This window comes from Piliocolobus tephrosceles, chromosome 12 (assembly GCF_002776525.5).
Source record: "Piliocolobus tephrosceles isolate RC106 chromosome 12, ASM277652v3, whole genome shotgun sequence".
Taxonomy (NCBI): Eukaryota; Metazoa; Chordata; class Mammalia; order Primates; family Cercopithecidae; genus Piliocolobus; species Piliocolobus tephrosceles.
Window position 1 is genome coordinate 112,053,374 of NC_045445.1, and position 19,111 is coordinate 112,072,484.

At 34.6% G+C, this 19,111-nt stretch overlaps 1 protein-coding gene across 1 annotated transcript in view; it reads right to left on the bottom strand.

Moving 5' to 3' along the window:
* The window catches only part of CFAP47 (cilia and flagella associated protein 47), a 409,569-nt gene that overhangs the window by 349,020 nt on the left and 41,438 nt on the right, over positions 1-19,111 (bottom strand). The window contains 7 exon segments of the mRNA XM_031936608.1: positions 7,399-7,640; positions 7,942-8,158; positions 11,332-11,428; positions 11,525-11,711; positions 12,376-12,531; positions 15,724-15,937; positions 17,124-17,313. Of these exon segments, the coding sequence (XP_031792468.1) occupies positions 7,399-7,640; positions 7,942-8,158; positions 11,332-11,428; positions 11,525-11,711; positions 12,376-12,531; positions 15,724-15,937; positions 17,124-17,313 (1,303 nt within the window).

A 19,111-nucleotide genomic window follows, 5' to 3' on the forward strand; every position in this document is an offset into this window, starting at 1 on the left:
AGCCAGGCTGCCTCGTTAGATTCCTCCTCTCTGAGTAGAGCATCTCTGAAGAAAATGCAGCAGCCCCAGTCAGGGGCTTACAGATAAAATTCCCAACAACAACAACAATGTCTAAGCTGAGAGCCAAATCAGAGATGTGATCCCATTCACAACAGCCTCAAAAGGAATAAGACACCTGGGAATACAGCTAACCAGGGAGGTGAAAGATCTCCACAATGGGAATTACAAAACGTTAGTGAAGGAAATCAAGGATGACAAAAACAAATAGAAAAATATTCCATACTCATGAATTGAAGAATGAACACTGTTAAAATGACCAAAGCAATGTCCAGATTCAATGCTATTCCTATCACACTACCACTGACATTTGTCACAGAATTAGAAGAATATCATTTTAAAATTCATATGGAACGATAAAAAGAGCCCAAATAGCCAAGACAATCCTAACCAAAAGGAATAAACTTGGAGGCATCAACTTCCAGTTATCCATATACTACAAGAATACAGTAATGAAAACAGCTTGGTACTGGTAGAAAAACAGACACGTAGACCAATGGAACAGACTAGAGAGTCCAGAAGTAAAGCCACACATCTACAACTTTCTGACCTTTGACAAAATTGACAAAAACAAGCAATAGGGTAAGGACTCCCTATTCAACAGATAGTGCTAGGATAATTGGCTAGCCATATGCAAAAACAATGAAGTTAGACCCTTTCCTTATACAATATACAAAAATCAACTCAAGATGCCTTACAGATTAAAATGTAAAGCCTAAAATTAAAAATCCTGGAAAATAACCTAATAAATAGCATTCTGGAGATAAGCCCTGGCAAAGATTTCATGATGAAGATGCCAAAAGCAATTGCAACAAAATCAAAAATTGACAAATGATACGTAATTAAAGAGCTTCTGTACAGCAAACTTCTTAACAGAGTAAAAATACAACCTACAGAATGGGAAAAAAATATTTTCAAACTACATATTTAACAAGTCTAATATTTAAAAATGGGCAAAGGATATGAACAGACATTTCTCAAAATAAGACATTAATGCAGCCAACAAGCATATGAAAAAAAATTCTCAACATCACTAATCACTAGAGAAATGTAAATCAAAACCACAATGAGATACCATCTTACACTAGTCAGAATGGTTATTACTAAAAAGTCAAATAATAACCAATGCTGTTGAGGTTACAAAGAAAACAGAATACTTATACACTGCTGGTGGGAGTTTAAATTAGGTCAGCCACTGTGGAAACCAGTTTGATATTTCTCCAAGAATTTAAAATACAACTACCATTTGACCCAGCAATCCCATTATTGGGTATATAGCCAAAGGAATATAAATTATTCTACCATAATGACACATGCATGTGTCTGTCACTATTAACCATAGCAAACACACAAAATCAACCTAAATACCCATCCACACTAGACTTGATAAAGAAAATGTGGTACATATACACCATGGAATACTACATAGCCACAAAAAAGAATGTGATCGTGGCCTTTGCAGCAACCTTGATTGTAGCTGGAAGCCATTATCCTAAGCAAACTGATGCAGAAGCAGAAAATCAATATCACATGTTCTCATTTATAACTAGGAGCTAAACATAGAGTACACATGGACACGAAGAAGGGGAAAACAGACTTTGTGTACTACTTGAGGATGGAGGTTGGGAGGAGGGTGAGGATTGAAAACTACCTATTGGGTACTATGCTTATCACCTGAGGGTCAATCGGTACATAAAATTCATGTGACAGGCGATTTTCCAATGTAACAAACCTGCATATGTACCCCTGAACCTAAAATAAAAGTTTTTAAAAATGTATATTTTGTCTAATTGCTATACCATCACTCCAGTTTTCTTACGTTTCCTGTTCGCAAGTTTTTTATCCTCTTACTTTTATCCTGTTTCTTTGGATTTAAGCTACTGTTGTAGATTGTTTGTGGTAGATATTTCAGTTTTTGCTGTTGTTTTAATATCTAGTAGATAGTCCTTGCCTTTTTATTTGATACTTGTTTAATGCTTTCATATTTAGCGCTAGAATTGATATATTTGAATTTATATCTGCTCTTTTATATTTTGTTTTATGTTTGGCTCATGTATTTTTATTCTTTATTCCACCTTTACTATGTTCTTTGGTACTAAGTGAATATTTTCCACTGACATTTTAATTTGTGTAATTATTTTCCCCTTTATGCTGTTTGTAGAAATGTTACTCTTACATAACTTTACTCCCCTTTTTCTCCTGTATGTGGTACTGTTATATTTATTGTATATTTATGTTACAATCTCAACAATATATTTGTATAGCTATTTCTTTATGCAATTTTGTTTTACATAAGCTGGAAAGACAAAGAGAGCAATTATGTATGTACATATATAATCACATATATATATTCACATATATATATGTTTGTGATATTAACCTTCTTATTGTCCAAATAAATATAACACATGTGAAAAATACTTGGGGAAACAGTTTCAAGTACATAGGAGGAGGGTGAAGCTAAAGAAACTTTGTGTCCATAGCAAAAGAGGTTTGGGGAAGAGTTTTTTCAGATGAGAACATTGTTGCCCTAAACAAAATGAGGGTACTGTTGGGAAGAGGAACCAACATCAGATATGAATTTAGCAACGCCTGCCAAAATAAGAGAGAGATATAAACAAATAATTGTTGATGACATAACAAATGCATAATAAGAACAGAAACAAAGGGTAAAAAAAACCTAAATTAGCCAAAAAGCTAGAGGAAACTTCATTATATGGAGATGGCATGTGAATTGTGACATGAAGGACGATCAGGAATTCTGCAGAAAGACAAATCCTGGGGAATATGTAAAAGTCAGTTTACAGAACAGCTTTTTCCTGTTCTTTAGGGTTTGGGAAAGATTGTAATGGGAAGTAATTTCTGCAAAGAAGATTCAGTCCTATAAATAAAGCCATCTTAGTGCGCTGAGAAGAGTTGAAAGCAGTGAAAGAATTATACATCCATGTTGACAGGTCAGCTTGAGAAGAATTTTCTCCCTCCAATGAGCACAGTTATATATTTTTTCTTCAGGAATATTAAGAATACCAGGGGTACGGGAAAGAAATTGGATGGCTGTGAAGGAAAACAAAGCATTTCTCCCCAATATATTAAGACTGTTAAATTAAAAACACAGCAGAACACTGGGCCTCAGCCTCTGTTTGCCTGATGTTGGGACGTAAATCCTTCCTTACTGGAGATGCCACTTGCTTACTGCCCCAGAGAAGACATCAGCAGGCACCAGAGAAATCTGGGAGCAAATTTTAGGTGCATGTTTAAGATATTCTAGACAAACCTTCTTCAGTTTCTTTGAACAGGTATCAAACAGTGGTTGTTGTATTATCAGCATTCCAGCTATAGGTTCTGACCAACCATCTGATACTGTGCTAAGAGTGTTTAAAAAGCTCAACACCCTATACTTTTCCTTGTATTAATATTTCTCTATTCTAACTAGGGAGGAATGGGCTGGGCTTGCCTTACGGCTGCCATGGTAAAATCCACCTTCTTATATTTTTCTGCCTTTTAAAAGACTGGAACTGCATTCTCCTTTGTCTTGCTATGCTAAGATGTATTGCTCCTTGTTAAAATACTATTTAAATAAGACCTCTAAGCCACTGCCTTGAGAGAGATACTTTTGAACTGAGGCCTCTCCTATGTGATCAGCACAGCATGCATCAATAAATTTCTGCTGGTTTTCCTTTTGTTGTTCTGACTTTTGTTTTCAGGAGAGTATCTCAGTTAAAAATTTATGAGGATTGAGAAAATAAATTAGATTTTCTCCCCTTCAGCTGGATTGAGCAAGGCTGGGACTGGTAGAGCTGGTACTGCATATAACAAAGGAGTGAGAGGAGTGAGAGAGAGTGAATTATCAAAAACAAGTTCATGAATTGTGTGATTCAAGGATTTAGTAAGGATAAAGATAACAAAGACAAAAACAAAACAAGACAAGCAGAAGCATGAACAATACCCACAGAAAAAATCAAATTAGAAGTGAATTCTGTCTTAGAAAATATCAATCCACTCTTGGCCAGGCATGGTGGCTGTAATCCCAGCACTTTGAGAGGCCGAGACAGGCAGATCACCTGAGGTCAGGAGTTCGAGACCAGCCTGACCAACATGGAGAAACCCCGTCTCTACTAAAAAATACAAAATTAGCTAGGTGAGGTGGCACATGCCTGTAATCCCAGCTACTTGGAAGGCTGAGGCAGGAGAATCACTTGAACACGGGAGGTGGAGGTTGTGCTGAGCTGAGATCGTACCACTGCACTCCAGCCTGGGCAACAAGAGTGAAACTTTGTCTCAAAAAAAAAAAAAGAGAAAAAATATCAATCCACTATTATATTCCTCCCTTACAATATCCACTATCAAACACAAACACAAAACCTATCATGCTTCAGGGAAAAAGGAAAAAGACATTATAAATTTTAATTTGGAATTATTCATTTTAGTTTATAAAAATATATAGAGAGGCATATGATTAAATGTATTGTCCAGGATGCAAAACTGATATAGCACAAGAAAAACAGCTTGGTAAAAAGTCACTTTCTATTTATAAAATGGTAAAAACAAGATGGAATTGAGTAATCATTATATAAATATTCTGAGAAAAGGAACTTAAGCAAAACTGTATATGCTACAAATTACAAACACTTTTTTCAATGCTATATGAGATAGATTTGAGGATTACATCATTGTATTCTTAAAAAGAACTTAAGTACTAATGGCATTAGTTATACAAAAATTTTATTTGAAATTAAATATATTTGTGTGTTTGTATCTTGGTAATTGTTTGGTTAAAAATTATAAGAGGTGTCATGAGCAACCAAAGAAAATAAAAGTAAATGTAAAAATCTCTCCTGTAAAAATAAGAGTTCTAAAGATCATAAGAAGCATAACTGGTGCTCCAGTTTATAATGTCATAATTCCACTTCTCTTTTACAAAAATTAAGTATCATCATTACATTTCCATGGCAGCCATAAGGCAAGTTCAGCCCATTCCTCCCTAGTTAGAATAGAGAAATATTAATACAAGGAGAAGTATAGGGTAGTGTGCTTTTTAAACACTCTTAGCACAATATCAGATGGTTTGTCAGCACCTGTAGCTGGAAGGCTGATAATACAACAACCACTGTTTGATACCTGTTCAAACAAACTGAAGAAGGTTTATGTAGAATATCTTAAATGTACAGAAATATGTTCTTTCTTCTCTAATTACTCTCTCAGTATTTCAATAGACTGAGGCAGGATCCAGTATTTTCAGTATTATAATTTATAAAGAGCTCAGTCAAGTGAATCTGTGAAATACTGATGAAAGTATACCTCAGATACTTAATAAATTATGATCTAGAATGGTTTTAAATCAATCCACATTAATAAGAATATCAAATAGCTGTGTCAGTGATCTCCAGACCTAATGAAGGGACTGTCCTACTCTTCCACTTGTTAAATTTGTCAAAATCTCTATCTACACATCCACACTAAAATTAAGTGAATTTAATATTTAAGATTGTTTTTATAACATTCCCTGTTACAAGCACTTTCAGAGTTATGTAAAATACTGATTTGGAAATGACTGATACTCACAAGAAAATATGTTTAAGGCAAGATTTCTACACACCAGGACTCATCTCAAATATGAAGTACAGTCTATTTCTATTTAGACTCTAAATAATTACTATTGCTAAATTAGACTTAAAGAGGGAGCGAGGGGAAGGGGAAGGGAAATAAAAAGGGAAGAAAGGAGGGAGGAAAGATGGAAGGAAGCAGGGAGTAAGGGTTAACTAATGAGGATGGATGGAAAGGTACAGAATAGGTTATTATTCTGAGGATCATTTCAGGAAAAAAATTCCAAACAGATTTAGAAAATTTTCATAATACAATGGCTATCCATTTATTTGGCCCCTACTCTTTACCAGGCATTAGAGAAGTTTCCCAAACATTTAATCTTTGAGATGTATTCATCTCTCCATTTTACAGATGAGGAAACTTGTATTCACAGAGTACTTTGCTTAAGTTAAAATAGCTAGTGAGCAGATAAGATTATCCAAAGTCCATTTTACTTTCCATTCATGCAAAATTGGACTTCGGCTGTTATAAAGCACCAAATGAGTCACTATAGATACAAAGATCCAGCCCTTTCATCTAGCTGGAAAGGCATGACATGTACATAAAACAAAGATACCGTATTGATCATTCAACTTCTAAATTGCGATCTTATTTCCTAAATGATAGCTTATGCCATCATGAGGTCCTCACAGTACATCACAAGGATGTTTGCCAAATCTGACGGGCTACTAAATAAGTCACAGTTTAGCAGTTACGAGTGTTCATGTTATAGCGGGTGTACCATGTGGAATTATAGACTCCAGGGAATGGCGGAAGCAAGGTGAAGAGGATGGTTCACAAACACAGGGCACGTCAAAAGTGGTATATCTGAGATTGTCTTCTATTAATTAAAAATCATCTTATTTAGTTTTAAGTTCTTAATTTTATTAATTGGATTTTATGAGTTGTATTAAATATTGACTGTAATTTCTAGATCTTTCTAAAAGAATTCATACTCTAGAAAAATATGTCATTCTGAATCATAGATTATCATCATGATCTAACTAAAACGAAACAAAATTTATTTTGTCCCTAGGTATCTGTGATGATCAATTTTATTTGTCAACTGCTCCAGGCTGTAGGGCTCAGTTATTTGGTTAAACTCCAGTGCAGATGTTGTTGTGAAAGTGTTTTTTTTTTTTTATGTAATTAACACTTAAGTCAGTAGGCTTTTTGAAACAGTTAATTGACAAAGACTATATACATTCAAGGTGTACAACATAATGATTTGATATGCATACATAATATAATAATTATCACAATCAGGTAATTAACATGCAGATTACCTTTCATAATGTGGGTGGGTCTCATCCAGTTATTTGAAAGCCTTAACAGAAAAGACTGATGTCCCAGTACGAATAATAAATTCTGCCTCCAGAATGCCTTTGGACTCAAGACTCCACCATCAACTCTTCCCTGTATCTCCAGTCTACCACCCTGCCCTGCAAATTTCAAACTTGCCAGCCCACACAACCACACAACCTGTGAGCCAGAACCAGTTCCTTAAAATGTCTCTCTCTTTATCTCTCTCTCTGTCTCTCTCTCTCCCTGTTGGTCTGTTTCTCTGGAGAACCCTAATAAGGGTTCCATATTTCCAAATCATATTATGTCTGTAAAAATAAATACCCCTGATGACAGTATCTGATTTACTTCTGTACTCTTGGTACCAGTACACAGTACACACTCAATAAATACTACCAGAATACATGAATACATGAAAAAATAAATGTCTGAATCAAACAAACAATAAACCGTTACCTTTAGCTGGACAAATAGAAAATGCTATCCCTCTTCCTGTGTTTACGGGTTGCCATTGAAACTGAGCACCATGATTCTGATGATTATACAATCTAACTGTCCCCCGAAAACATGTTTTCATGAAGAAGCCTCGTGGTCTTAATACTAGCTCATTAGAAGATAGCTCAAGTGTTACTAGCTGGACAACTGCCATCACTAGGATGTGTCCACTGGGTACGTTGTTCACTGTAAAGGTGAAAGACCTGTAATGCAGCAAAAGCATCCAAATTTAACTGATAATAGCTATCTGTGATTATAGAATTCAGCTACATGTAAAATGCACATAGCATTGATTAACATCCACAATTCTTAGCATGTAATACTTTATGAGAGATAATTAGATTGTTACTAAACTATCAATCTATATATCTAAAAATTGATGCACATATAGCTTCTATGTTTGGAGAACAAATATATACCATACAATTATTCAGGCAAATAAATACATATTCTACAAAAGTACACTTTGATTCTAACAAACAGAAATTCAAAAATAACTCCTACTTCCAAAATTTTCCAACAGTGGGAGATTCAAATACCATCGAAATATAAGTACTGGATGTAGGTGGAATCACATATGAAAATTGGTTGGTCTTCCGAAGTTCTTCTAAAGCAGTATCTAACTGGAGCAAAACATGCATAGGTAGCATATTAACAACATGAAGTAGACGAGTATTTGGAGAGTTCACACAAATATTACCGAAGTTAAGGACAGAAGGCCCTGAAAAAAATGAAAAGTATTTTGTTAAGTTTAAAGATGGCAAATGAGCTCCCTTACTTTTTAAGCTTTCAAAATATATTTTGATCAATTTATATAAACAAGAAATTTTAAAAAATACAATAATATCAGAAATTACTAAATAAGCATTTTTTTCCAGATGACCATAATTAAATGTTTGGACATTATTGGCTATAATTCAATATAAATATATTCTAATTATATGGAAAATTATATGACTACATAAGAACCATTCACTATAACTTATCTTAGCACCTTAATTTGCAACACTTCAACACCTCCTCTATTCCCAGTAGTGCAAGTATTTTGTTTACTTATCTATAATTTACGGAAACTGGTAAATTTCCCATGACCCATTGCTTAAGTTTTCCCCTTAAAATGCCCAGGATTTTATATCAAAGCAATTTTAATAATTTTAAGTTTTGCCCTGCCTTTAACAGCTTACTTTAGTTAAAGCTGGATAGAATTTCATTAGTGTTCATATATGCATACACCTGTGAAACAATCACCACGATAAAGAGTGAACATTCACCACTCCAAACATTTTGTGGCCCTTTACATTCCTTCTCTCCCACCATTCTCCATGTTTTATATGCTGAATTCCCCCTAGAGAGAGAATCAGCCCATGCACACCAATCAATCATCCTTTGTCCACATCTTCCTCATGGTCACCTTAACTGTGCTTAGAATGAAATAAGAACTCCCACTTCAGACCATTATAGCCACTACTTCTTTAATCATAATTGTCCTTCAATCAGTTGGTGAAAACGGACCTAGAAGGGTATACTGTATAGCACTTCTGCAAGGTTAAAAAGGAGTTTTCACTTGTTCTCCTAACTCACAGTCAGCCCAGATGCCTCATGTCTTTACCTCACACAGGTATCTCCCTCTGTTCAAATATACTTCTCAGAGATGTTAACCACCTGGTAAAAGAGACTCTCCATGAAAACATTCTATTATTCTCGATCTACTTAACCTGCTTTATGCTTCTTCACACCTTGTATACCAATGATGTATTATATAAGGATAGGTTTATTATCTTCCTCCCACCCCACCCAAATGTAATCTCTATGAGAGCAGGGGCTCAGTCTGTTTTCTTCATTGCTGTATCTCCAGAACCCAGAACTGTGTCTAGTATATGGTGGTCATTCAATTAACACTTATAAAATGACTAAATGGATAAAGGAATTACAATTAGACTTTAAGCATTTTCTAATGCAGCATACTCATCTTACGGATGAAGTGTTTTCACTAAAACTTTCTAAACACGTATTATGTGTAAGGTACTCGGTTCACATAATTATACTATAGGGTAGGCAATATTATCACTTCCCATTTCACAAATGAAGAAACTGAGACCCGTAGAGGTAAACCCTAATGTCACTGCACTAGTAGGCTGCAGAACCAAACCCAGTTTGGTCTCATTACAGAGCCTTCCTACTCTATAGCACACACGGTGTTCCTGAAGCATACAAACACAATTCCAGAGGGAACTAAGCTAAGAATCCAAGTTGCAGGCATATCTATATTATGCTACAGATAAACACATACACAGAACATTTTCTATAATAAGAAAGCAAATATTTGAATAACAAATTGAGCAAAGAGGCCGGGCGCGGTGGCTCATGCCTGTAATACCAGCACTTTGGGAGACCAAAGCAGGCGGATCACAAGGTCAGGAGATCGAGACCATCCTGGCTAACACAGTGAAACCCCATCTCTACTAAAACTACAAAAAATTAGCCAGGTGTGGTGGCGGGCGCCTGTAGTCCCAGCTACTCGGGAGGTTGAGGCAGGAGAATGGCATGAACCCAGGAGGCAGAGCTTGCAGTGAGCTGAGATCATACCACTGCACTCCAGCCTGGGCGACAGAGCAAGACTCCGTTTCAATAAATAAATAAATAAATAAATAAATAAATAAATAAATGGGCAAAGAATTTAAAAGACATTTCTCCAAAGACTATATACGACATACATAGACATTTGTCTAAGTAAGTACATGAAAATATATTCAACATCTTATTCGTTTAGGGAAATGAATATCAAATCCACAATGAAATAACATTTCATACTCACTAGTAGGTCTATAATCAAAAAGACAAAAAATAATAGTGCTGGTGAGAATGTTGAAGAAATTGTGACCGTTATACATTGCTGATAGGATTACAACTTTGTGCAATCACTTTGGAAAACATTTTAGAGGGTTTTTTTTTTAAGTTAGATATAAATTTATTGTACAACCCAGAAATTCCACTCCTAGAAATCAGATAATTTTATGTGAATGTTCATAGCAGCATTATTGATCATAGCCTCAAACTGAAAACAACTCAATGTCCATCAACTGGGGCACTGATAAACAAAATGTGGTATACTCATAAAACAGGGTGCTGTTTCAATAGAAAATGGACAAAAATATTCATACTACCACATGGGTGAACCTCAAAAACATTATGCTAAGTGTAACAAGCAATATATGAAAGACTAGATATTGCATAATTCCATTTATTTTCAGAATAGGCAACTGTATAGAGATAGAAAGTTGATTAATGGTTGTCTGAGGCAAGGGGTAGAAATAGTAACTGGGCGGGGCATGGTAGCTCACACCTGTAAACCCAGCATTTTGGGAGGACAAGGCTGGTGGGTCACTTTAGGTCAGGAGTTCGAGACCAGCCTGGCCAACATGGTGAAACCACATCACAACTAAAAATACAAAAAATTAGCTGGATGTGGTGGTGCTGCACGTGTAATCCTAGCTACTCAAGAGACTGAGTCAGGAGAATCGCTTGAACCCAGGAGGTGGAGGTTGTAGTGAACCGAGATCATGCCACTGTACTCTAGCCTGAGCAATAGAGTGAGACTCTGTCTCAAAAATAAAAAAGAAAGAAAGAAAGAAATAGAGAGTAACCACATACGGGCATGATAGTGATGGCAGCATTCTAAAATTAAATTGCGAAGGTGGTTATATAACTTTAAATTTACTAAAGTTCATTCTCATTCTCTCAGTCATACTTAATGAATATGACTACTCTGAGGACTTCTTATATTTCCAAAGGTGACACTTGCATACTTTAAATTTTATGAAATATAAATAATACTTTAAGAAATCTTTTTATATAAAAAACTAAAGGCTATAGTAGGTTTTTGTGTATTCTCACCAACAATTACTTGATGAATTTGCTTTGGTGTCAAAATTAAGCTGCAATCACGTTTTTCCTGTGGTGTGGATGGTTCTGATTTAAGTCCCTTGTGAACCTGTAAAAAATCATATTTTTCCAGAATTATTCATTATTAGCAAAAGCTATTTTAAGAAATCTCATGGAATAACCAAATGTAAAATATTACACATGCCTTTCTTCTCAGGGACTCTTCCTCCTGGGATGCTATACTCCTAGTGGTTAACAATCTATTAGCTCTGATTGAATTCGCTGCTGAAGACAGCTCCTCTTTTATTTCCGCTTCTGAGAGTGAGGGTGACTTTAGACCTGATCCTGGCTCTAAGCCTATGTCTGTATCATCATATGAATACATGTGCTCCCTATAAAATTAATAATAATAATAATCAGTAATTGAGGTCAAGTCATTCAGAAAATGCATCTGTAAATTCAAGCATTTCCCACAGTGGATACTGCTGTTGCCTCACTCATATCCACTTAACCAGACTGGTGCACTAATCCACATAACATTGTCCTCTGCTGAGGAGACTCCCTTCTCAAACATCTCATCCAGGAAATTATGCTCATGCTTGCCACACCCAGGGACAGTCAATGACTGATATAGAACACAAAAGGCAAGCCCCTTTGGCTCAAGCCAGCAACAACTATGTGGCAAAATTTAGTCTCAAGAGACCCTGAGTGTCAACTTTATTTGAAACACATCTTTCCTCAGCTCTCACACCCTCCCTATTCTGCTTCCCTCATTCTGTACAGGTTTCTCCTGAGAGCACATACTCCATAAATCATAGGCACTGGAATCCCTGTCTCAAGATCTGCTTCTGGGGAAACCCATCTAAGACACTTCCAAGTCAAAAGGTAACAAAAGAAATAATTGTAGTTAAAGCAGCTCAGTGTTTTGCTTTTATCATGTATCGAAATGTAGTTTACAACATCTAAAATAAAAAAGAAACCAAAGAGTAAAAAAAAAAATTCTGACTCTGTAGACACCATGATCTGTTGCATATTTTTTGAGGAACTGAACATTACCTCTCTGCTTGTTTCTTCTGCAAGCGCGCACTTCTTAAATATTTAAGATACATTGCATAATAGTTTTCATGTAATTTCTTTTGCTGTTTTTCAAGTGTAGTATATGCATAATCAGGATTCACATAGTCAAATCTTGGAACTTTTGTGAAAATTGGCCTGCAATATAAGCAAGTCATGTTAATACTTTTATATATGCATTTGTTCAATCAGTATTTATTGAGAGTCTCCTAGCCAATTTCCACATGAGGTGTTGGGTGTGGAATGGCAAATAGGACAGATTCTAGTCCTTCCCCTCATATGCTATTCTATATCAAGACATGATTGCATGTAGAACTAGAGCGAAGCCTACTTTTTCTTAATCTAATCAAAAAACAATCCATTGTAAGGTCACTGGGATATAATGGTGCCTATTCTAAACCCATCTTTGAAGAATTAGTCAGATAGGCAATTTGGACAGTGCTAGATTACAGATAAGACTCCAAGAAACTAGATCTGAATCTCACTAGTGTTTCCTAAAAGTTAACTGTTTTTAGATCATTATAATCAAAATCAGAAAAAAAAATGTAGAATAATGAATCTTTTTGCTAAACATGCTACCTCCTTTAAACTTCACAGCTTATGAAATAACCATCAACAATAAACCTATATAGAGGAAACAATTCATAAAAGAACTGTGAATTACTTTATATCTAAGATTCACTCAACTGGGTTTATGCTCTTCCTTTTTACCCACCATATATTTTCAATAAAAAACAAAATGTCCAAGTATTCACACCTTCTGGCTTTGGTCTACCTCAATCTTCAGCAAATGTTCTTAATCATTAGGATATTCACCCTCAATAATTAAAACATAAGTATGAAGATATTAGTCACAAAGTCAAATGAAAATTAATTTTTCTTCTTGTCTTCAACAATTCCTCAATGTTTACAGTAGTACAGCTTTAACTGTGTTAAATTCTTTAAGAGAGTGAAAAAACAAGACAGCAAATGCTTTGCTGTTCAAAGACAATTTTTGATATTTAAATTTTCCTTCAAGCTCTGAGACACTAAACCACCTTTAGAACCTAGAAATCATTCCTACATATTTTTGAAGTCCCGAGACCTCTAACAAGCAGAGAGGGATAAGGAAAGAAGCAGTGGTGTAAATGCCTTAAATGAGAAAGAGCTGACTATTAACATATCTAAATTCTTATCAGCTCCTTAGAGAAACATCTAGAAATACCTCTGCAGCTTAAGGAGGGTAAGTTTTTTTAAAATATGCAAAGCACAGGGGACAAAAATTACTATGGAAATAAAATATTTTTCCTCATTTATTTATTCAAAAATATTTACCAAGTGTCTACTCTATGCCTCACGCTGTTCTAAGCACAAGGCATACTGCAGTAAAAAAAAACTAGATAAAAATCCCCACCTTATTTTCTTCTCAAAAACTGAAAAGGTAAAATGCATTAAAATGAAATCGAGCCGGGCGCGGTGGCTCAAGCCTGTAATCCCAGCACTTTGGGAGGCCGAGACGGGCGGATCACGAGGTCAGGAGATCGAGACCCTCCTGGCTAACACGGTGAAACCCCGTCTCTACTAAAAATACAAAAAATTAGCCGGGCGAGGTGGTGGGCGCCTGTGGTCCCAGCCACTCGGGAGGCTGAGGCAGGAGAATGGCATGAACCCAGGAGGCAGAGGTTGCGGTGAGCTGAGATCCGGCCACTGCACTCTAGCCTGGGCGACAGAGCAAGACTCCGTCTCAAAAAAAAAAAAAAAAAAAAAAAAAAAAAAAAAAAAATGAAATCGAAATTACAATTATCAACAAGTAAATATACTATAAAATTTATTTCATTACTTAAAGTTACTAATTGCTAGCCAGAAAACATAAGGACTAAATACTGCCTTAACTATTAATATGAAAAAGTGTTCATTGAGAAAAATAATTATGGTCAGGGGATAAATAGTAAATACTTAGCCTTATTTTTAAAATTCTATTTTTAGATCATCTGATTAATACAGCAAGACAGAAACAAAATGTTAATATTAAATTAACACATTATATCTCTATATAGATACATATATAGATATATGCATATATACCTATATAGATACATAGATATATCTCTGTATAGATGTGTATAATTTTAAGAAAGAGTTGAAAAAAATACATTAAAAATTATTGCTAGAAGCCACCTCTGCAGGGTGGGAGTGAACAGAATGAGCCAGAGGAAAAAACAGAATTTTCTTTTCTATAATACACAATTATTTAAAATGCAGTCTGAGTGGTTTTTATGTTTCTGTGTTTTATGGTATTTGTCAAGTAATAATTTTTAAAAAGGCTAATTTGGATGGAATTTGTAAAATAATAAGATAAACTACAGAAAAACCTGGACTTTTCCAATTGTAGACAATAAAACAATTATGTCCTAAAAATCAAATGATATTGCAAGCAAATGTCTGCAGAATTAAGTGAACTTTTTTTTTTTTTTTTTTTTTTTTTTGAGACGGAGTCTTGCTCTGTCGCCCAGGCTGGAGTGTAGTGGCCGGATCTCAGCTCACTGCAAGCTCCGCCTCCGGGGTTTACGCCATTCTCCTGCCTCAGCCTCCCGAGTAAGCTGGGACTACAGGCGCCTGCCACCTCGCCCGGCTAGTTTTTTGTATTTTTTAGTAGAGACGGGGTTTCACCATGTTAGCCAGGATGGTCTCGATCTCCTGACCTCGTGATCCGCCCGTCTCGGCCTCCCAAAGTGCTGGGATTACAGGCTTGAGCCACCGCGCCCGGCCGAATTAAGTGAACTTAATGACTAACCAAAGCTAAAAAGACAAGTGCAGAAAGCCCAGAGCCATTATAAAGTTTAGATACTTTACTAGTAGTATACAAGCAGGCAGAAAAAAAAAAAAAAATGTGCCTTGGAAGGGGTCAAACAAAGATGATGATGATAACCATGATTGTTTTACACAATTTTATTTCATTTTTTAGCTTAAATAAACTCAAGCTTTCAACCATACTTAATAAACATTACTACTCTAAGGACCTGTTACATTTCCAAAGATGATTATTTATATTATTCTTCTATACTTGTCAATAGCATATTTTAAGAACATTTTATATACCATTCACTTCCTGGCAAGTACATATTGAGGTGAAAAGAGGTTCTAACCTAAAACACAGTGGCATTCAACAACCATCTCACTCCATGTTAAAAAAAAAAAAAAAAAAAGGAAAATATAATTACAGTTTTATCATTATTATGATTATTATTGCTATCATTAGTGTTAAACAGCAGGATCTGATGATGATGACTCTACATGTCATGTTGTCCATTATGCTTTTCCAAATTTCAGGGTTTTAATATTTCATGTTACCTGAAATGTTTATCGTGGTCTTTAGACCTGATAGTTGCAGCTCGGTCATTGGGAAAGGCTAACAGCACATCCTTCACCGGCTCTTCACATGAGCGATGATTGTGAGTGCATGTCGTGGCTGATGGAAGCATTGCAACAGGTGCATAACTCTTGCGTTTTGCGAAGTCTTTGACCACAAAATTTCCCATGGGATTACGGATCAAAGGCAACATACCTTTTATAGAATTGAATATAAGTTTATAGATGGTATTTTTAATTTCAACTTTGAAAACAATAACCATGAATTAATTAATACACTAGATAATTGATTCTAACTTAAATGCTCAACTCCAAAACACATTTGGAAAATACAAAACATTAATTAAAAAAAGACCTACACAATACAATTTAGCAAAATAATAAAATGAATAATAAAAATGCATATATAAAAATATAAAATATGATAACTTGAAGGACTTAGGTTGACCCATATGAAACTCAATTTTTTGTTGGTCCAAAACAGGTGAATATCAGCAACTTCATATGGTTCAACATATAAAAGATAATGAGGAATTAGATAAAACAGTAGCAACAAGTAAATCCATGGAATAGTCAAAAACAGTTGATATTATAAATTGCCTCAACAACAAAACTAAGAAGAATAAAATATAAAAACCATGAAAATATTAAATAAACTGTATACATCAATAAACCAGTGCTATTCAAAGCACAGTCCTCAGAATGGCAGTAATGGCAGTGTCAGCATCTACTGGGAACATTGTAAACGTGTGAGTCTTTGGGCCATAACAAGGACAAGCTTAATAATCATTGCTGGGATGTAGGGCATTGATATGTGTTTTAACAGGCCTTTTAGGTGATTTTGATGCATGTTAAAAGATGAGAACTCCTGGGTCAGATCATATTTCATATATATATTACATATATGTTATATTATATATGTATTACATGTTATATATTATATATACTGTTATATATGTAATATATATGTATTACATATATAATATACATCTAATATATAACATATATGTGTTACATACATAATATACAATATATAATGTAATACATATATAATATATAAAATATGTATGTTATATATGTATACTATATGTAATATATGTATAATATATGTGTAATATATTATATTACATATGTAACATGTATACATTACATATATAATACATATGTAATATAATTATATATAATACATATGTAATATATATGTTATATATGTTATATATATATGTCTTTAGACCTGATAGTTGCAGTTCGGTCATTGGGAAATGCTAACAGCACTTCCTTCACATATATGTGCGTGTGTAATTAAGCAATTAGTATATTAAAATAATCTTAAATTAACAACAATAACAACAAAGCCAGACGGGCATTACACAATAGCATACCAGCATCAAATTTCATCACAACTTTCTTGGTCAAAGCTTTGCAGATGCTGTTGAACTTTAAATATACGTGATGGAAAGGTTTTATCGATAAAGACTGCAAATCTTCTTCTGCCACTAAACCAATAATCTCTATCTTCTGCTTCACTTTGAAGACTCCAAGTTGATGTGGAACAAATGAACACATCACATCCTAAAAAAAAAAAAGATGAAAAGTAACCAATAATAAATTAGTAGGAAAAACGTTAAAAGCAAATCTGAAAAAAAAAACAGTTAATAAAATTTCAAGGAAAGCTAGTTCATAATGGTAATATGAAAGTACTTCAGAAATATACCGCATTGACAACCTTTTGAAATATTCATTACTGGAAAATTATTTAAGAAAAAGTAAACATAGTATCAAAGCAAATTCAGAATGGTGGATTAAGGACTTCCAAAAACCTACTTCTCCAGAAGAGGAAAGAGAACACTGGCAATAAAAATTGTCAAAATGTAGTCCTTTCAGATATTTGAGGATTACCTAAAGGCTTACAAAAATCCAAGGAGTATTTACTTAAAGAAAAAAGGTTGAATCTCTGAAGGAATAGAAGACTGTGCCATTTTTACTTGATGTAATCCCATTGTTTAAGATTCAGCTTTGTGGTCTCCTTGAAAAACAACAGCCTTGCAACTGTGGTAGCTGTGAAAACCATTAGCCTGGTAGCCAAAAGAGGGAAAATAATGAGTTTGGAACACTCCAAACACCTCACTACCAGAGAGATGTACATATTTGTTTTGTCTCTCATGATTCAGAGTTCACTCTGTGTGCACAATTCTCTCTCCAGGGTTCTGTCAAATATATAGGTATGTATTACTCTGTGTATGCATATATGCAGCAATTTTTTTAACATCTCAGTAACTTGAGGTGGCATTACCATTTAAGGCTAAAAGAAGGCTATTCATAAACAAATGCACACATAGAAAAATTTAAAAATCACTTGAGAACAAGATATTCAGATGGTATTTGAAAAGCTCTGAAATTTTCCTGGGAACCTAGATTGCGACACACATCTGCAGGACTGTGTATATTCCCAGAAAAGATTTAAGAAAGTTCTCATGTCTCATCTATGGCTGAATTTGAGGCTCTTTACAAGGAGGAACTAAAGACTAGAAAGAGTTGTAAACTAGTTGACAGAATATTGAAGACATGCCCCAACATACTCACTTATACAGAGGCTCTTGATATAGGCTGTGAGACTTATTGACTCAAGGAATTTAAGGGAACCTTTATCCAATCATTAGCTGAACACTAAATTAACTGAGTATAGACTTTATTGACTGCACACAATAAAGAAAAAGCTTTCACAGAATTAGTCTAGAGAATCACTAAATAAACAAAACAACAACAAAAAAGCAACAATAAATACTGTGATGCTGATTTCCATAGTTGCCAAATTATATTATTTAAAATGTCCAGTTTTCAACATGAAAAAAATATGAGACACTCAAATAATCAGGAAGTATGGCCAATACCTAGGAAAGCTATAGTTCATAGATAATGTCCCTATGGAAATCCAAATGGTGAACTTATTAGATAAACATGATAAGTTAACTATTGTAAATATTTTCAAAGAACTGAAGGGAAACAAGTCAAAAGAATTAAAGGAAGTATGTGAACAATGTCTCACAAAATACACAATTTCAATAAAGTGTGGAAATTATAAAAAAGAACAAATAAATGTTCTGGAATTGAAGAGTAATGTAACTAAAATTTTAAATTTACTTAAGTGACTCAATAGCAGATTTGAACTAGCAGAAAAACTAACCAATGAAATTGAAGACAAGACATTTGAAATTATTCACACTGAAGAGAGACACATAAGGATGAAGAAGAAAGAACAGAGTCTCAGAGACTTTGGGGACACCATCAAGCATAGTCACATATGTATGATGGGAGTCTAAAAAGGAGGAGAGAGAAAGAAAAGGTCAGAAAAAATATTTGAAGAAATAAT